Source organism: Callorhinus ursinus, unplaced genomic scaffold (genome assembly GCF_003265705.2).
Source record: "Callorhinus ursinus isolate GAN/ISIS: 27379988/994484 unplaced genomic scaffold, GSC_fseal_2.0 scaffold64, whole genome shotgun sequence".
In the NCBI taxonomy this organism is placed as follows: Eukaryota; Metazoa; Chordata; class Mammalia; order Carnivora; family Otariidae; genus Callorhinus; species Callorhinus ursinus.
This window is the reverse complement of record NW_027397126.1, coordinates 386,521-401,740: the sequence shown is the minus strand read 5'-3', so window position 1 is coordinate 401,740 and position 15,220 is coordinate 386,521. Positions and strand designations below refer to the sequence as shown.

At 46.1% G+C, this 15,220-nt stretch overlaps 1 protein-coding gene across 2 annotated transcripts in view; it reads left to right on the top strand.

The window, feature by feature from the left end:
- Nucleotides 1–934: 934 nt before the first annotated feature.
- MAP7D3 (MAP7 domain containing 3) overlaps nt 935–15,220 on the top strand; it is a 60,840-nt gene continuing 46,554 nt past the window's right edge. For both annotated transcript variants that reach the window (XM_073885687.1, XM_073885683.1), the window contains exons 1-2: nt 935–1,064; nt 12,836–13,027. In XM_073885687.1, the coding sequence (XP_073741788.1) occupies nt 12,991–13,027 (37 nt within the window). In that variant the 5' untranslated portion in view covers nt 935–1,064; nt 12,836–12,990. The remainder of the gene's footprint in view (nt 1,065–12,835; nt 13,028–15,220) is intronic.

The following is a 15,220-nucleotide window of genomic DNA, read 5'->3' as shown; positions in this document are numbered from 1 at the left end:
TCCCTGGGCGCCTGGGTGGCTCAGTTGGTTAAGCGACTGCCTTCGGCTCAGGTCATGATCCTGGAGTCCCGGGATCGAGTCCCACATTGGGCTCCCTGCTCAGCGGGGAGTCTGCTTCCTCCCTCTGACCCTCTTCCCTCTCGTGCTCTCTATCTCTCATTCTCTCTCAAATAAATAAATAAAATCTTTAAAAAAAAAAAAAAGAGTCAGTCCCTTAACCGACTGAGCCACCCAGGCGCCCCCAAGTGACCATCGTTTTTTTAATTTAATACAAGAGGGCTTTTTTTTTTTTAAAAAAAGATTTTATCTATTTGACAGAGAGAGACACAGCGAGAGAGGGAACACAAGCAGGGAGAGTGGGAGAGGGAGAAGCAGGCTTCCCGCAGAGCGGGGAGCCCAACGCGGGGCTCGATCCCGGCACCCCGGGATCATGACCTGAGCCGAAGGCAGACACTTAGCGACCAAGCCACCCAGGCGCCCCTACAAGAGGGCTTTTTTAGTACAAAAGCATGAAGAACCATTAGGTTTAACTAGAACTGACCTAGCTGAGGTTTCACATTTAGCTACTGCTGGTATAGCTCTGAAGCAAGGGGGATGTGGCTTGGCTATTGGGGCTGATGAAAGACTGAAATAAGCAATAGGCCTCTGATGAGTGTCAGGAGCTTGTAAGGCAGCAGCCCCGATGCCTGTTTACACTCTTTATGAACAGAAGAACAGGTAGGATTGTGAATCCAGAATTCTGAACAAGTTTGTGGGAAGGTTATTGTATCAGTCTTTGTGCTTATAACATAACTATGTTCCCTCTACCTTGAAAAGTATTCGGTCATTGAAATATATCCATCTACAACCTAGTCCTGGTCCACCTATGTCATAGTGCAGGCCGGGTCCTAGTGGGGTGATTAGCACACAATAGAGCAGTCTGGGTGGGGCCTGGGTATAAATACAGGCTGACTCCCCGGGATAGCTCAGACACTGGAGAGAGCCTAGATGAAGACGTCTGGAACCCACCTTTGTGGAGGGAAGGCTCGGATCCAGAGAACGACCAGCATCTACCCACCTACCAGGTGAGCAGTCCCATCAGAAGAACAAGGTAATGAGGGGTGCGGCAGGTGGGGTACATGGAGCCAGTAGGACTCATTTGGTATAGCAATCTTTTTCTTTTTTTCCAGTATAGCAATCTAAACAAATTTTAAAGAAAGAGATAGAGGGCCGAGGGATAAAGGTACTAAGCAGCTAAGCTAGTTAAAGATCCAGTTCTGACACCGAGGGTCAGCTCAAACTCACAGCAAAAGGGAGCATTTCAATCAGAGGGGAGAGGGCTTCGAAGGAGAGGTGAACCTGGACTTGGAAGGGTAAGTAGCACTCATATGGGTGAAGATGAAGTAACAGGCATTTCAGGCCAGGGGCGAGCCCTGATACCTGTGCGCCTAGAGCAGAGATGGTGGGAGGAGCCTTGGGAGGGGGCCGGGGTGGTGGAGGGGACCAAGCAAGCCACATGGGGTCCTGAAAGCCTGCTAAGGAGCAGGACTGGGCTCCTTGGCAAGGGCACAGCAGTTTCCAAAGGCTCTGAGGTGTGAAAAACTGAGATACACCTTAGAAAATATGTGGGACTTATAAGGTAAATGAGTTGTCTCCACGTAAATCCCTAGGTATGGGAACAGGCAGAGACGAATATCTTCAACAAGGGTTACCTGGTTACTGTCATGTAAGGAGTCTATGACACCACAGAAAAGCAGCAGGGATACTGGGTGGAGATACCAGGGCGGGAAAGACTTCAGGGATCTCTTAGTTGATAGTGGCTCTCTTTATTTGCACTTTTGCCCACAAGGGAAGCTGTTCGGAGGGAGAGATACATTTCCTGACATTATTATTCATATGTGAGCACAAGGTGCTCTCTAGAGGGGCTGAGGGACCCAGGGGAGGAAGGAGCCATGATGCCTCCATTGTGAAGTGTTGATGATCTAACAAACTAAGGACTCCCATTGGTGGAAGCTGGCCAATGGCTGCCTCCTACATAATCACATACTCTGTAACAGCAACCAGTGGGCTTGATTCCCACTAAAGCACCCATATCATAGGGTAGGACTGTTAAAAGGAATAAAGATGGCCCTAGAAGCTAGTGCTTCCCGCCCCAACTTTAACATTTCCACCTCACACACTGAATCCTGCTCTAGGGGAAGGAATACAGTGCAGCATTAATCATCCTTGACATCACTATTCACACGTCAGCACCAGATTTTGTCAGAAGAGCTGTGGGACCCATGGAGGACGGTGGGAGAGGGAAGGGGAGGAACCATGATGCCTCCATTGTGAGGCGTTGATGACCTAACAAACTAAGGACTCCCACTGGTGGAAGCTGGCTCAATGGCTGCCCCCTACTTAATCACATCCTCAGTATCAGCAGCCAATGTGCTTGACTCCCACCTCAGCGCCCATATCATAGGGTAAGACTGTTAAGGGGAATAGGGATGACCCTAGAAGGCAGTGTTCCTCTGCCACTACATTTCCACCTCATACACTGAATCCTGCTCTAGGGGTAGGAATAGAGGGTAGCATTGGTCCTCCTGACTTCACTATTCACATGGGCGGGGGGGGGGGGGGGCAGTCGTGATGCCTCCATTAATGGCCTTGCAAAGTAAGGTCTCTGATTGGTGGAAGGTGGCCCAATAGCTGCATCCTGCTTAACCAAGACCTCTATGTCAGCAGCCAATGGGCTCGATTTTAATTGCAGCACTCCTTATGGTAGGTCATTAGGAGCAATAGGGGTGGCCTTGGAAGGTAGTAGTCCCCCATGACGCATCCACTTCTACGTGCCAGATCTCGTCCTAGGAAAAGGACTTGAGAGGGTAGCAGAAGTCGTCCCTGACGTCCCTGACATCACTATTCACATGTCAATACAAGGTGCTCTCTGGTTGGCTAAAGGACCCATGTAGGGGCAGATGATGCCTCTATTGTGAGGTGTTGTCAATCTCTCAAACTAAGGTCTCCCATTGGTGGAAGCTGGCCCAATGGCTGCCTCCTACTTAATCACATCCTCAGTATCAGCAGCCAATGCACTTGATTCCCACCTCAATACCCATATCACAGCCTAGGGTCATTAGGGTAAATAGGGATGGCCCTAGAAGTGAATGTCCCCCCCCCCCATAACAATTCCATCTTCACACTAAACCCAACTCTAGGGGAATGAGTAGAAGGTAGCTTAAGTCATTGGTGACATCACTACTCATATGTCAGCACAAGGTGCTCTCTGAGTGGCTGAGGGGGGAGAGGGGAGGAGTCATGATGCCTCCATTGTGAGGCACCCATGGCCCCTCTGAGGTCTCCCATTGGTGGAAGCTGGCCAATGACTGCCTCCTACTTAATCACATCCTCAGTATCAGCAGCCAATACGCTCATTTACCACCCGCGCATTCCAAATCATAGGGTCAAGCCATTAAGAGGAATAGGGGTGGCCTTGGAAGGTAGTAGGCCCCATGATACATTCACTTCTACCCGCTAGACCTCATCTTAGGAGAAAGACCTGAGAAGGTAGCATTAGTCATCCCTGATATCATTATTCGTATGTCAGCAACTAGGTACTCTCTGAGTGGCTGAGGGACCCATGGTGGGGAGGAGCCTCCATTGTGAAATGTTGATCGTCCTACAAACTAAGGCTTCCCATTGGTGGATGCTGCTCAATGGCGGCTGCCTCCTGAATCAGCTACCCTGTATCAGCAACCAATGTACTCTTTATCGCCCCAGCACCTCAAATCATAAGGCTCGGCCATTTAGACACATAGGGGTGACCTTAGAAGGTAGTGGTCCCCCCGTGACACCTCCACCCCCACACAGTACAATTCACCCTGGGGAAGGAATTCACAGTGTTCCAGAAGTCATCCTGACATTACTATTCATATGTCTGACCAAGGTTCTCTCTAATTGGCTGAAGGTGGCGAGGAGTCATGACGCCTCCATTGTGAGGTGTTGACTGGCCTCTGAAGCTACGCCTTCCCATTGGTGGAAGCTAGGCCAATAGCTACCCTCCTACTTAATAATGGTCTCTCTCTGCCAACCACAGTGGGGGTTTGTGTTAGATCTAAAGGTGAAAAGGTCTCTCCCCCATTACCTCTCTCTTGAGTATACAAAAAGCATAAGTGGGTTTTAATGAAGGGATTATTATGTCTTGAGACATTAAGTGATAAATGTCGCTGAGAGTTTGTGGAATAGGAAAGACAGTATTACACAAAATGGGAAAGTAATTTTTAAACCTTTTCCGCGTAATTATATGTAAATGTATATAACATATGATCTATATAATTTATATACTATAGAAACATATAATGTAAAAAACATTGCCAGTCAGGAAAGGTATGAGCCTTTTCCTGACCCCATTTGAATCTGTTGAAAGGGATTTTAATTTCCTTTTGGGATATATATATGAACTGGGTCGTGGTTGCTATGGAGATCTCAAAGCTCATCCTAACTTCTCCGTGGTTATGTCTGAAATTATGTCTTTGGGGAGATTCAAATTATGAGAATGAGGACTGTGGGTGTCTGCCTCTTAAGATGCCACTTGTTATCAGCTCCCCTCATCTACTAAACTAGAAAGACTCATAGATTCCCAATCTTAATAGATGATTACATTTCATAGTAGATCTTTTATCCTGTCAACCATCCTGAATAACACACCAAATTAATTTGGGGGCATAAATGGATGTGCTTTTTAGGAGAGTTTGGCTCTATTTTCAGCCGTGAATTATGCATTAGTAAGAATTATTTGGACAGCATTCATCATCATTTCCGAAGTTAATGAAATTCCATTACACTTCAGTACATTTTCATTTCACCCAGTGGTAAATTAATTCTCTCTCCCTCTTTCTGTCTCTGTCTCTCACTCCTCTTTTGCATCATTTACAGTAGTTACCGAGTGGGAACATGGCGAGGCTTCCTAAGTAGAATAAGTTAAATAAGGGCCAGGAAAGACAGATGTTTCTGATTCCCTCCATAATGACGATGTGCTCTATAACTCAATGCCAAGTTGAGCAAGGCTGCCTGTTTTCACAGCTGTCACTACTGTTCCACCGCTCGAGAATTCAGGGCAGGGTCTGGGTTCGGGGACGTAGCTAGGCTACAACTTAGAAGTCTGGCGTGCAGTTCATCTCCTTAACACCCAGCTCCCACTTCTGCATGCCACCCTGTCACATCGCTGAACACATTGCTTGACCTGGGGGAGCTCTTTGGGCAAACGGGAGGACCAACAGCATTGCCAGGTCCAACTTTGCTCCCACGGAAGAGAAGCCAGCCCGGAGCTCTCCTAGGTGCTGGATAGCTCCCTTTAATTGTTACTGGTCTCATCCTTCCTGGTCCTACCCCGCTTCCAGCCTAGTCAGTGGCTCAGGCCAAATCCAGCTCCCACAGGTCCCCTGCCCAGTGGGCAACAAATCTCTCTCTTCAGTCGGGCTCTCTAGCAACCGATCAAAGTGCACCCTGGAAGCTACTTTGGACCCTCCCCCCCCCCCACTCACAGGAGGCTCTGCATGTTTCTAGACTCTTCTTCCGGCTAATAGTACAGTGTTTAAAAGGGAGTTCTGGCTCTGAACTCAGAAAGACCAGGGTTAGAGTGCCCTGGACTTCCATGGGAACACCGCCAAGCTCTGTACCAACGGGAGTCCTAGTTTCCACAGCACGAAATGGAGATAATATCTCTCTCACAGGCTCATTATGAGCAAGATATGAGATAATGTATGGGAAAGTATGGAGCATGGGGCCTGGAACTTGGTAAATGGCAGTTATTATGATTATGACTAGCTCATTCTAATGATGCTCACTGACTGCTTTCTGATTTCCTGCACCTTTTCCCTTCAGTTTGCTGTTGAGCACAGCCTCCTGCCCATCGCCCATGAGGCTTCGAGGAGTAACAGGAGGCACTAAATCGTGCAGGTCCAGCCCCACTCATACTAACAACCCCCATCTTCCCAGTATAGGCCAGTCTAGGCCAGTCCAGGCTACCCTGAGCGTGCCATTTGCTTCCTCCCCCATCCCCCCCCCCAACTCTTGTAAATCCACCTGGCCAGCTTAGTTTACATCAACTATTTGGAGGTTGCGTTCTGCCTACAGAAAGTGAGGGAGGGGCGCCTGGGTGGCTCAGATGGTTAAGCGTCTGCCTTCAGCTCAGGTCATGATCCCAGGGTCCTGGAATCGAGTTCCGCATCGGGCTCCCTGCTCAGTGGGGAGCCTGCTTCTCCCTCTGCCTCTCTCTCTCTCTCTCTCTCTCTGTCTGTCTCTCATGAATAAATAAATAAAATCTTAAAGAAAAAAAAAGAAAGTGAGGGAAGGGTAGGGCAGCTGTCTTCTATTCTAACTGTCCCATTCAGCCCAGCGCGGAGCCCCATCAGGCACTGTGCTAGGCAGAGAAATATTTATTGAGCGCCTGTAAGTGCTAGGAGATGCTGGGAGTCAGAGTGTTCTAGATGGAGAGAGATAATAGATATGAAAGTCACTCCCAAGATGCTGCAGGACTTGGGGCAAAGAGGAAGGTCCTTTCCGGAGTGTTTAGTGATTCAATTATACAAGTAATAGGCAACATATTATCAACGTTCAGCCTTCAGACCGATGTGTGTTTTATCTAAGACAAAGAATGGAACCTTTGGGATACCTGGGTGACTCAGTGGGTTAAGCGTCTGCCTTCGGCTCAGGTCATGATCCCAGGGCCCTGGGATCGAGCCCCACATCCGGCTCCCTGCTCTCCCTCTGCCTGCCGCTCCCCCTGCTTGTGCTCTCCCTCTGACAAATAAATAAATAAAATCTTTTTTAAAATAATAAAAAATTTAAAAATTTAAAAAAGAAAAAGAATGGAAACTTTGAATCATTTATAGAGGAAAAGGGCTTCAAATTCCTAAATATCAAAACCATACAAAAACAAGTCTGTTTCCATGGGTGAAAAAATCCTCAATCAATTCTGTCAGAACAATTAGAAATGATCACGGTCAGATGGATTGTTTTCTGGTCGAAGGTATTTGGCCAACCTAACCGGAATGAAATCAGGCAACTGGCAATCCCACTGACTGCACAATCGTTGGTCGTTTTCTAGTCCAGGAAAACGACCTCCACATGAGCAATTCAGGCACGTAATAACAACACAGACTCTCGCTTCTCTCCAGTAGTTACCACTTTAGATTACTCTTCGGCTTGATTTAGTTGCCCTGTGTAACACAATGTATATTTATTCAGATTATTTGGCGTTCTCTATTTCAATTAACTCCAGACAGGTCCCCTCCAGAGGTAAAAGGCAGAGAGCATAAGTGTATTTACCTACATTAACCAAATTGGCAGGTAGTCAGGCAAACAGAACCATGGCAACATCTGTCTAGAAAGCTGCCCCGAGCTCCCGAGCCAGGAGGGTGATTTGAGTCCAGGGGAGATAAGAGCGTAACCTTGACTGCAATTTATAGTTGTCAGGGAAATGGCAGAACTGGGGAGGCGCCTTATTCTTGCTGAAAGCAGAAGCCGTTAATGCGGGGGAAGTAATTAGTATTGATTGAGATAGGTACAGTAAATCCTGGGGCCACGTGCAGCCCCTTATCAGGAAATGGTTTCCAAGGGTCACCAATCCTAGGAAGCTCAGGTTGCTGGGACTCATTTGGGACAGAGTAAATCTGTATATAAACCTGAGGGCTAAAAGGCTGCAGGAGGCAATCATTAGAGGGGGCACTGAACTGGACCTGGCGCCCAGAAGCTCTGCAGAAGGAGAGTTACGCCAGCGGATCACAAGGTCTCTCCCTCTGTCCCTTTTTCCCTTCCTCCCACCACCGCCCCCATTCCACAAACTTTTCCCTAAGAAAAGCAATCTACAGAAGTGATCAATTTCTTAAAGTTGAAAGGAGACGCGTATTCTCTCAATGGTGGAAATTAGGTTTCCAGAGGGGCGCCTGGCTGGCTTAGTTGGTAGAGCATGCGACTCTTGATCTAGGGGTGGTGAATTCAAGCCCCACGTTGGGTATAGAGCTTACTTTAGGAAAAAAAAAAAAAAAAAAGGTTTCCAGGGGCACCCAGCTGGCTCAGTCAGTGGGGAAGGAAACTCTTGATCTCGGGGTTGTGGGTTCGAACCCCTTGTTGGGTGTAGAGATTACTTAGAAATAAAATCTTAAAAAAAATAGGTTTCCAGAAATACATAATCCTAACAGAAAGAATATGAAACTCCCCGTCTTTGGAGCAGGCTTCAGGCTGAGACCAGGAACTTAGTTAAAATTGTTTCTCCAGAGTTCTTCATTTTACTCTGGAATGATTTAGTCCCTACCTAATACATGGCCACTACTGTTTTTAGCTAATGCCCCGGTCAGGACCTGCTTGTAACAATACTTTATTTTAGCCGCTGCCAAGGAAAGGTCCATTCTAGACAAGAGACCAAATTAGTACACATTTTCATCTTGCTCTCCTTGAAGATCTCTCCTCTAACAGCAATATTCGAGGGGTCCAAATAATCTGCATCCCCGCCAGCATTTTGATAGTATCAGTTTTGTTTTTGCTTTGTCTCTATTTTAACCATCCTGATCTGGTATGCAGTGGTGTCTCACCGTGGCTTTAATTTGCATTTCCCTCATGACTAATGAGGTTGAGCATCTTTTCATATGCGTGTTTGCCAGCATTATGCCTGGCACATAATAATTGCTTCATGCCAAGATTTCAGGTGGCTTCTACCCTCTTCTTCCCAAATGCATGATTTCAGCAGAGGCCACCGAGAGACAAGATCTTACCTCCCTGCTGGGGATTTTAAGTAGCTGTCACGAGCTGTAGGAGGAAGGCATGGGGGCGCTAGGGAGACAAAGGGGTGTCCTTGGGAACTTCTCACACCACACCATGTAAGTGAACACAGACTTCTGGTAGTGAGAATTGTCCTAATTCTAAAAATGCTTTTCTTTTTTTTTTTTTTAAGATTTTATTTATTTACTTGACAGAGAGAGACACAGCAAGAGAGGGAACACAAGCAGGGAGAGTGGGAGAGGGAGAAGGAGGCTTCCCGCCGAGCAGGGAGCCCGATGCGGGGCTCGATCCCAGGATCCTGGGATCATGACCTGAGCCGAAGGTAGACTCTTAATGACCGAGCCACCAAGGCACCCCTAAAAACGCTTTTCAATACTAAAAATTCTTTTCAATTCTAGCTTCTCGGGATTAAACACACACACACACACACACACACACACACACACACACACACACAGAGGCAGTTTTCTCTTTTTAATTAAACAGTTGTTTCCGTGAATTGTACCCTACAGATAGACAGCTGGATTGGAAGGTGGCTGTAACCAGCTGCTGAAGAGCTGCCCATGCCCTGGCTGGCTGCATTATTACAGTTATGATTCATATAAAATGAGATGAGAACATTATCTTTACAGCCTCCCCTTCACACTCTGAAATCAAGTCTCTCTAGTTCCTCATTTCTTTTGCTGCTTAACAAGAAAAAAAGCAACTTAATTCTTGAAGCCTGGAACCTGATTGCATTTTGACTCATTCAATATTTATTGAGTAGCTAAAACATGTAAAACTAGGCCAGACAATGGGGGGGAATTTAATGAAATATGAGACATAATCTCAACCCCGGGAGGGCAATTTGTGGTCGTATACCTTGGGCTTATTTCAGGGAACAGCTGAAAATTCTGCTTGTAGTCCAGACTTGGCGCATGGGGCCTAGGCATGAGAGGCAAGGCTTCCTTAAAAAAAAAAAAAAAGTCTTTTTCTTTTTTGATGAACACAAAGTTTCCTTTAGTCCCCCACTCACTTCCTCTTTTTAACAGCATTCTCAGCTTGTGTTCAACTGTTTCCTGTTCACATTTTCCAAATGCCCTTTATTATTCTCAGCCTTAGAAAAACTATAGAGAGACAGCATAAAACGTTATCTAAGCCTTAGTATGTATCCTTAGCCCAAGGAACCAACAAAAGTCCAAAGTGTGGGGAGAGGTGGGGCGAGAGATGTACAACAGTACAAATTATCAAATTACAGAGATGTGTATATGTGTATATGTAATAGAGAGATGGATGATAGATAGATGTTCTTGTTTAAGGAAGCTCTTCACCTAATTGATAATTTAATGGGAGGAGGACAGGATTATATCTGACAACAAACACTGGAAGGAAGTCAGTCCCTTTCAGCGAATAATTCTGTGCGTGCTTGTTTATTACCGAAGAGAATTTTATGTGAGCCAGGAAGGTTTGAATCACTTAACTACGCAGTCAATTCTTAATTATCCACGTTAAGAGAGAGAAGCAATTGCTCTGATAAACTGAAACAACAGATAATCAAAAATTCTTCCCCTTAATTAGTCACCTGTCCTCCTACAGTCTGTCTCCCCCTCCGCCCGCGCCCAGCAAACATTTGTTGTAAATTAGGGAAAATGTTTTCCCGAGGTAATCTCTCCCCCTACAGGCAACTAGCCTACCAAACCGGTGGATCAGTTCCCCAAGGGGAGGCTGTATCACCAGAGTACCCTGGCACTCGTCTCGGGTGGGGTCCGGGGCGGGTGGGCTGGCGAGGGCAGCCTCCTCTCCGCGAGTTGGAAATGTGCGTGTCCGCTAGCCAGAGTGCACACGCGCATCTCCTGCTTCCCGTCCTCGCGCATCCGGGAGGCCGAGCTGGCAAGGAGGAGGAGGTACAGGGTAGTGATCAAGGACTGAGCACGTCAAGGGGAGCTGCTGGGGCTCTGGGTACGCTGCTCTCAGCCTCAGCTTAAAATGAGGATCACAACAATTATTACCTCATTGGGCTGTTGTCAGATGTAAATGGCAGACAATGCAACGCCCCTGACTCACAATGGATGCCCTTGGTGACGTCAGCCATTTTAGTCTTCTTATTAAAGATTGTTGATTGTGCAAAGAACTTTAAATCCCCTCAAGTGGGCACCGTGAGTTTGCTGCAAGTGATTCATTACAATCGCACTAAAAACTTTTGACTGCTTAAAATACATTCTAGCAGCGGCAGGTTAGCCTGCAAGAACCATTGCTTTCGTTCTCGCTTCTGAGAACTCTTTCCGGGAGGCAGAGGGGAAAGCTAAGATTACACTTGGGGCCCTGGGCACGCCCCCAAGGGTGGGAAATGTCTCTCCGGAAACTGAGATTCCTGGGCTGGGGGCCTCAGGGAGTCCCGGGGAGCACTTCCTTCAGCACCGAGCACCCCGTTGAGCTTAAAGCTCGGGTAAGCGAAGGCTCCTGGCGGGGGTGGGGGTTTCCGGCCTGACCACCCTCTCTTCCCCACCGGAACTACTCAGGCTTTCTTTAAATATGTAAATATCATTGATTACATCTCCAAACCTTGCTCCAGGCCTGGGAGCTATTCTCTTGGGAAGGTGATTTTGCAAATAATTTAATCTCATCCATTTTGGGTGGATTTTATCAGACCACCTTCCGGAATTCTGGGACCAGTCTACTGTCACCGCTGCCTACGTTAACTACCTGTGTGACCTCGGTCCAAAACACTCGTTCTCTGTACTATGAAATGGGTTGCCGTAGAAATTCTCTGAGGATGGTTCTTTCCTGCTCAGACCTAGGGTTCTAGGATTACAGGTGGGAGGGGGATATGGGAAACAGTATAGGCACATTTGAAGGAGGCCAGAGATGGGTCACTTGTACTTAATAATACCACCCAGAGAAGCTCTTCTCCTAACCTCACTTTATTTATTTGTTTTTAAAGCTAATCTTTTTTGAGAGAGAGACTGAGAAGGAGCAGAGGGAGAGGGAGAGAGAATCTTAAACAGGATCCATGCCCCGCACGCAGCTGCTAGCGGGGCTCCATCACAGGACCCCAAGATCATAACCTGAGCCGAAATCAAGAGTTGGTGGTGACTGAGCCACCCAGGCGCCCGTCTCCTAACCTCATTTTAGATAAAGGGAGAGGTGGGCTTGCAGAAACAACATAAGGTTTAACTGTGAAATCCCATAAATCATCTGGTCAATTGAATGATTTCTGCTAGTTTTTCCCTAGGCCACCACAGAAGGACCAGACCTTGCCCGGAGGCCATGCTCCTTTTCCTCACTAGGTGGCAGCAACACTTAGCTTTGCCAAAGAGAAAAAGGGTCTATTGTCCCTAGCATGAGGATCTCTATCGTCTCATGTTTGATTTGGGAGCATCGCCATACTGTTTGTTTCTATTTCTATTTTTATTTTCCTGAACAACTAGTAATTGTAAATGATACAGGTTTCAGGGGGGGGAAAAAGCCATAAAAGAACCAAAGCCAGAACGGAGTAGGAAGCTTCACCTTGCAGAGGATGAAACGGCTCTGGCCAACATCATACGGGTGGATGAAGTGGCAGAGTGGGAAGAGCTCCAGTCTCTTAACTCTGCATCCCAGTCTCTTCCACTTTCCTTCTTTGGGGAGGTAAATATGCCCAAAGGTTTCATTTAGCAACTGTGCGCATTGAGGCAGATTGGTTAACCTATCTGGGCCTGGAGTTCCTCATCTGTAATAAGGCCATAATGACAGTATCCACTTCCTAGGATTTTACAAGAATTAGAGACCAGGGGACCAGGGGCACCTGTCTGGCTCAGTCAGTGAAGCATGCGACTCTCGATCTCGGGGTTATGAGTTTTGAAGCCACACACTGGGGGTAGAGATGACTTCAGGAAATAAAAAAAAAAAAAAAAAAAGAGTTAGAGACCATGTGAGTAAGGGACAGAGAGGCACGTGACAGAGTCTGATACAACATACTACGTACACATGCATTTTTTAACAAAAGCAGTAAAGCCATCCTCAGGAAATCAGGAATGAGGAGAGGATATTCAAGGCCTCTTTCAAAGCTAACAGTCTCCCAGCAGTCTCTGATTCGGTATGAAGGTGAAATGTGTCTAATTCCAGGTCTCTTCCTTAGGAAAACAAGTGAGAGACAGAGGCTCCTTCCATTATTATCCCTTAACATCATCACTCGCCCACAACAATAAGACCTGCGGTAGAGAGCCCAGCTTGCTCAGAAAATGAATCTCTGAGTACCATGTCCTGCCTAGTTCATTGAACACTTTCTGAAACATGGAAAAAGCCATCAAGAACAAGAACATCAATTCAGGTGAGTTTCATCTTCCTCTGTAGAGCCCCATCATAGGGGAACATCGGCTAACTCTAATCAGGGACCCACTTCACAGAAATTATTCTTAGGATAGAAACCACCAGGTCTCTCCAGAAAGCCTAGGGCCCTGCTAAGTGATGTGGCCTGGTGTAGAATCCTATAGAGTCACCTCAGCTAACTTAAATCCGAGTGATAATAATGGGCTGACACTGACAAAATGCCTACCCATCTGTACGATGTTTAGTCTACTCTTTACAAAGCACTTGGGGATTCTGGTCTCATTTGATCCTTGAAACAACACTGGAGTCAACGTGTCAGATAAGTCACCATATCTTAAATGAGAGTGGGAGAGGCAAGACAAGAGGAAGCACGAAGGTCTTGGAGTCAAACAGACCTGAGTTCATATCACAGCTCAGGCAGTTCCTAGCTGTGTGACTCTGGGCAAGTTAAATCATCTTTCTAAATTCGTATTTCCTCATCCATAAAATGGGGATGATAATAGTGTTCACTCCAAGGATGGTTGTGAGGATTAAATGAGATGCTGCATGGAGGCAAAGGGCCTTGACACTCAAAAATGTAACTTACTGTTATTAAATCAGTGACAATTTGTAAGTGACAGAAGTCAGAACAGGCACCCCCCAAGCCCAGTGGGCTGAATGTTTGAATTCAAGCCCACAGATACATAGAGCCACAGTTAGATTTTTCTTTCTGAAATGGCAGGCTTTTCTTCAAAACCCAAATCGCCATTTTGTTTGTGATGGAAATTCACAAGTGAATCTCCAGCATTTGATTTGGTGAAGCCCTTGGGATAGTCACACTCCATGTAAGGCTTTTGTTAGATTTTAGTACAGAAACTGTTCATCCTGTTCTGTATTAGCACCGTCACTTCTGCTCCAAGACCCTGAGCAGGGGGAGGAAGTCAGAAAAAGGCCAGGAAAGCATGATTACTGCCAAGGGTACAGGGGTGGGGGGGGTGGGAAAGGAAGTTTCAGGCAAGAATCCCCAAGTTCCTTTTCTATGCCTAGACAGAACAGTTAAACCACTTTTTTTTTTTTTTTTTTTGCAATAATATAGCCACCCGTGACTGGTGACACACAAACACAGTAAACTGGTAGTATTTCTCTGGAGAGCAATCTGGTTTGAGAGCTCTTTCTCTGTCTCATTCCATTTTTGAGAACATATTCCAAGGAAACAACCCCAAAAGGGGTACAGGGGTGGGAGGGCGGTAAGCTATGTAAGATTGTTCCAAGTCCCACTATTTATAATGGTGAAAAACTGAAAACAACCCAAATGTTCAATAATGGTAAAGTGTCTAAAAAAAGTGGAGTCTACCGACCAGATGGAACATTCTTCAGACATCAAAATCGTAAGTATGCGGGCTGTGTTAAGTGAAAAAAGGAGATCACAATGTGGTAGAGACACAAACATTACAACCATGTAAACCTAAAATATACGTGGACGTGAATATAAAGGAAGGAAAATGTGTAGTGCCTAGAACACGTTCATTCAGTTTTGTGCAGCTACTATGCTCCCCGCTTTACAGACCTTATCTCATTTAATATTCATGGCAACTAATCATCTTGTCAATTTCCACACACAAAAAGGCCCCCTGCTGGGATTGGATTGTGTATAACACAGTTTTGAAAATGGGACTTTAAAACATATGACTCTGCCATTTACTAGCCATGTGACCTTGGACAAGTCGCTCCCTCTAAATTGTTTCCTTTGTAAAATAGAGGAAGCTGACTAAGGTTTAAATCTCAAGCTCTCAAAATCGAGTGCCTTTGAGCTATCAAATAAGCCATCATTTAAGTTTTTCTCTCTCTGGTGCTTCTGAGGAATCCCAGCTCAGAATGCTCACCCCAAAGTGTTCCTTAACTTGTTGTTTTGAAAAGTATGGCCACCGGAGAAAAATATAACTGACTTTCCTATTTTAAAACAATACACAATTCCAAATGTCGTATTACTGTCATTCATATTTCCACGACTTTTGGAGACCAGACTGAAAGCGCTTCCTTTCTCCCACACCCAGAGAATTGGCAGAGATTGGGGGGGAGGGGGAAATGTACTCAGAAAAAATTTGGAACAATGCAGCGACAGTGTAAGTGAAAAATGTTGAAATTCTGTGCTGTGACATCCCCAAGGCCAAAGGGAAATTTGAACCTGCTTTGGTTTCAGTTAGTATTAAAATAA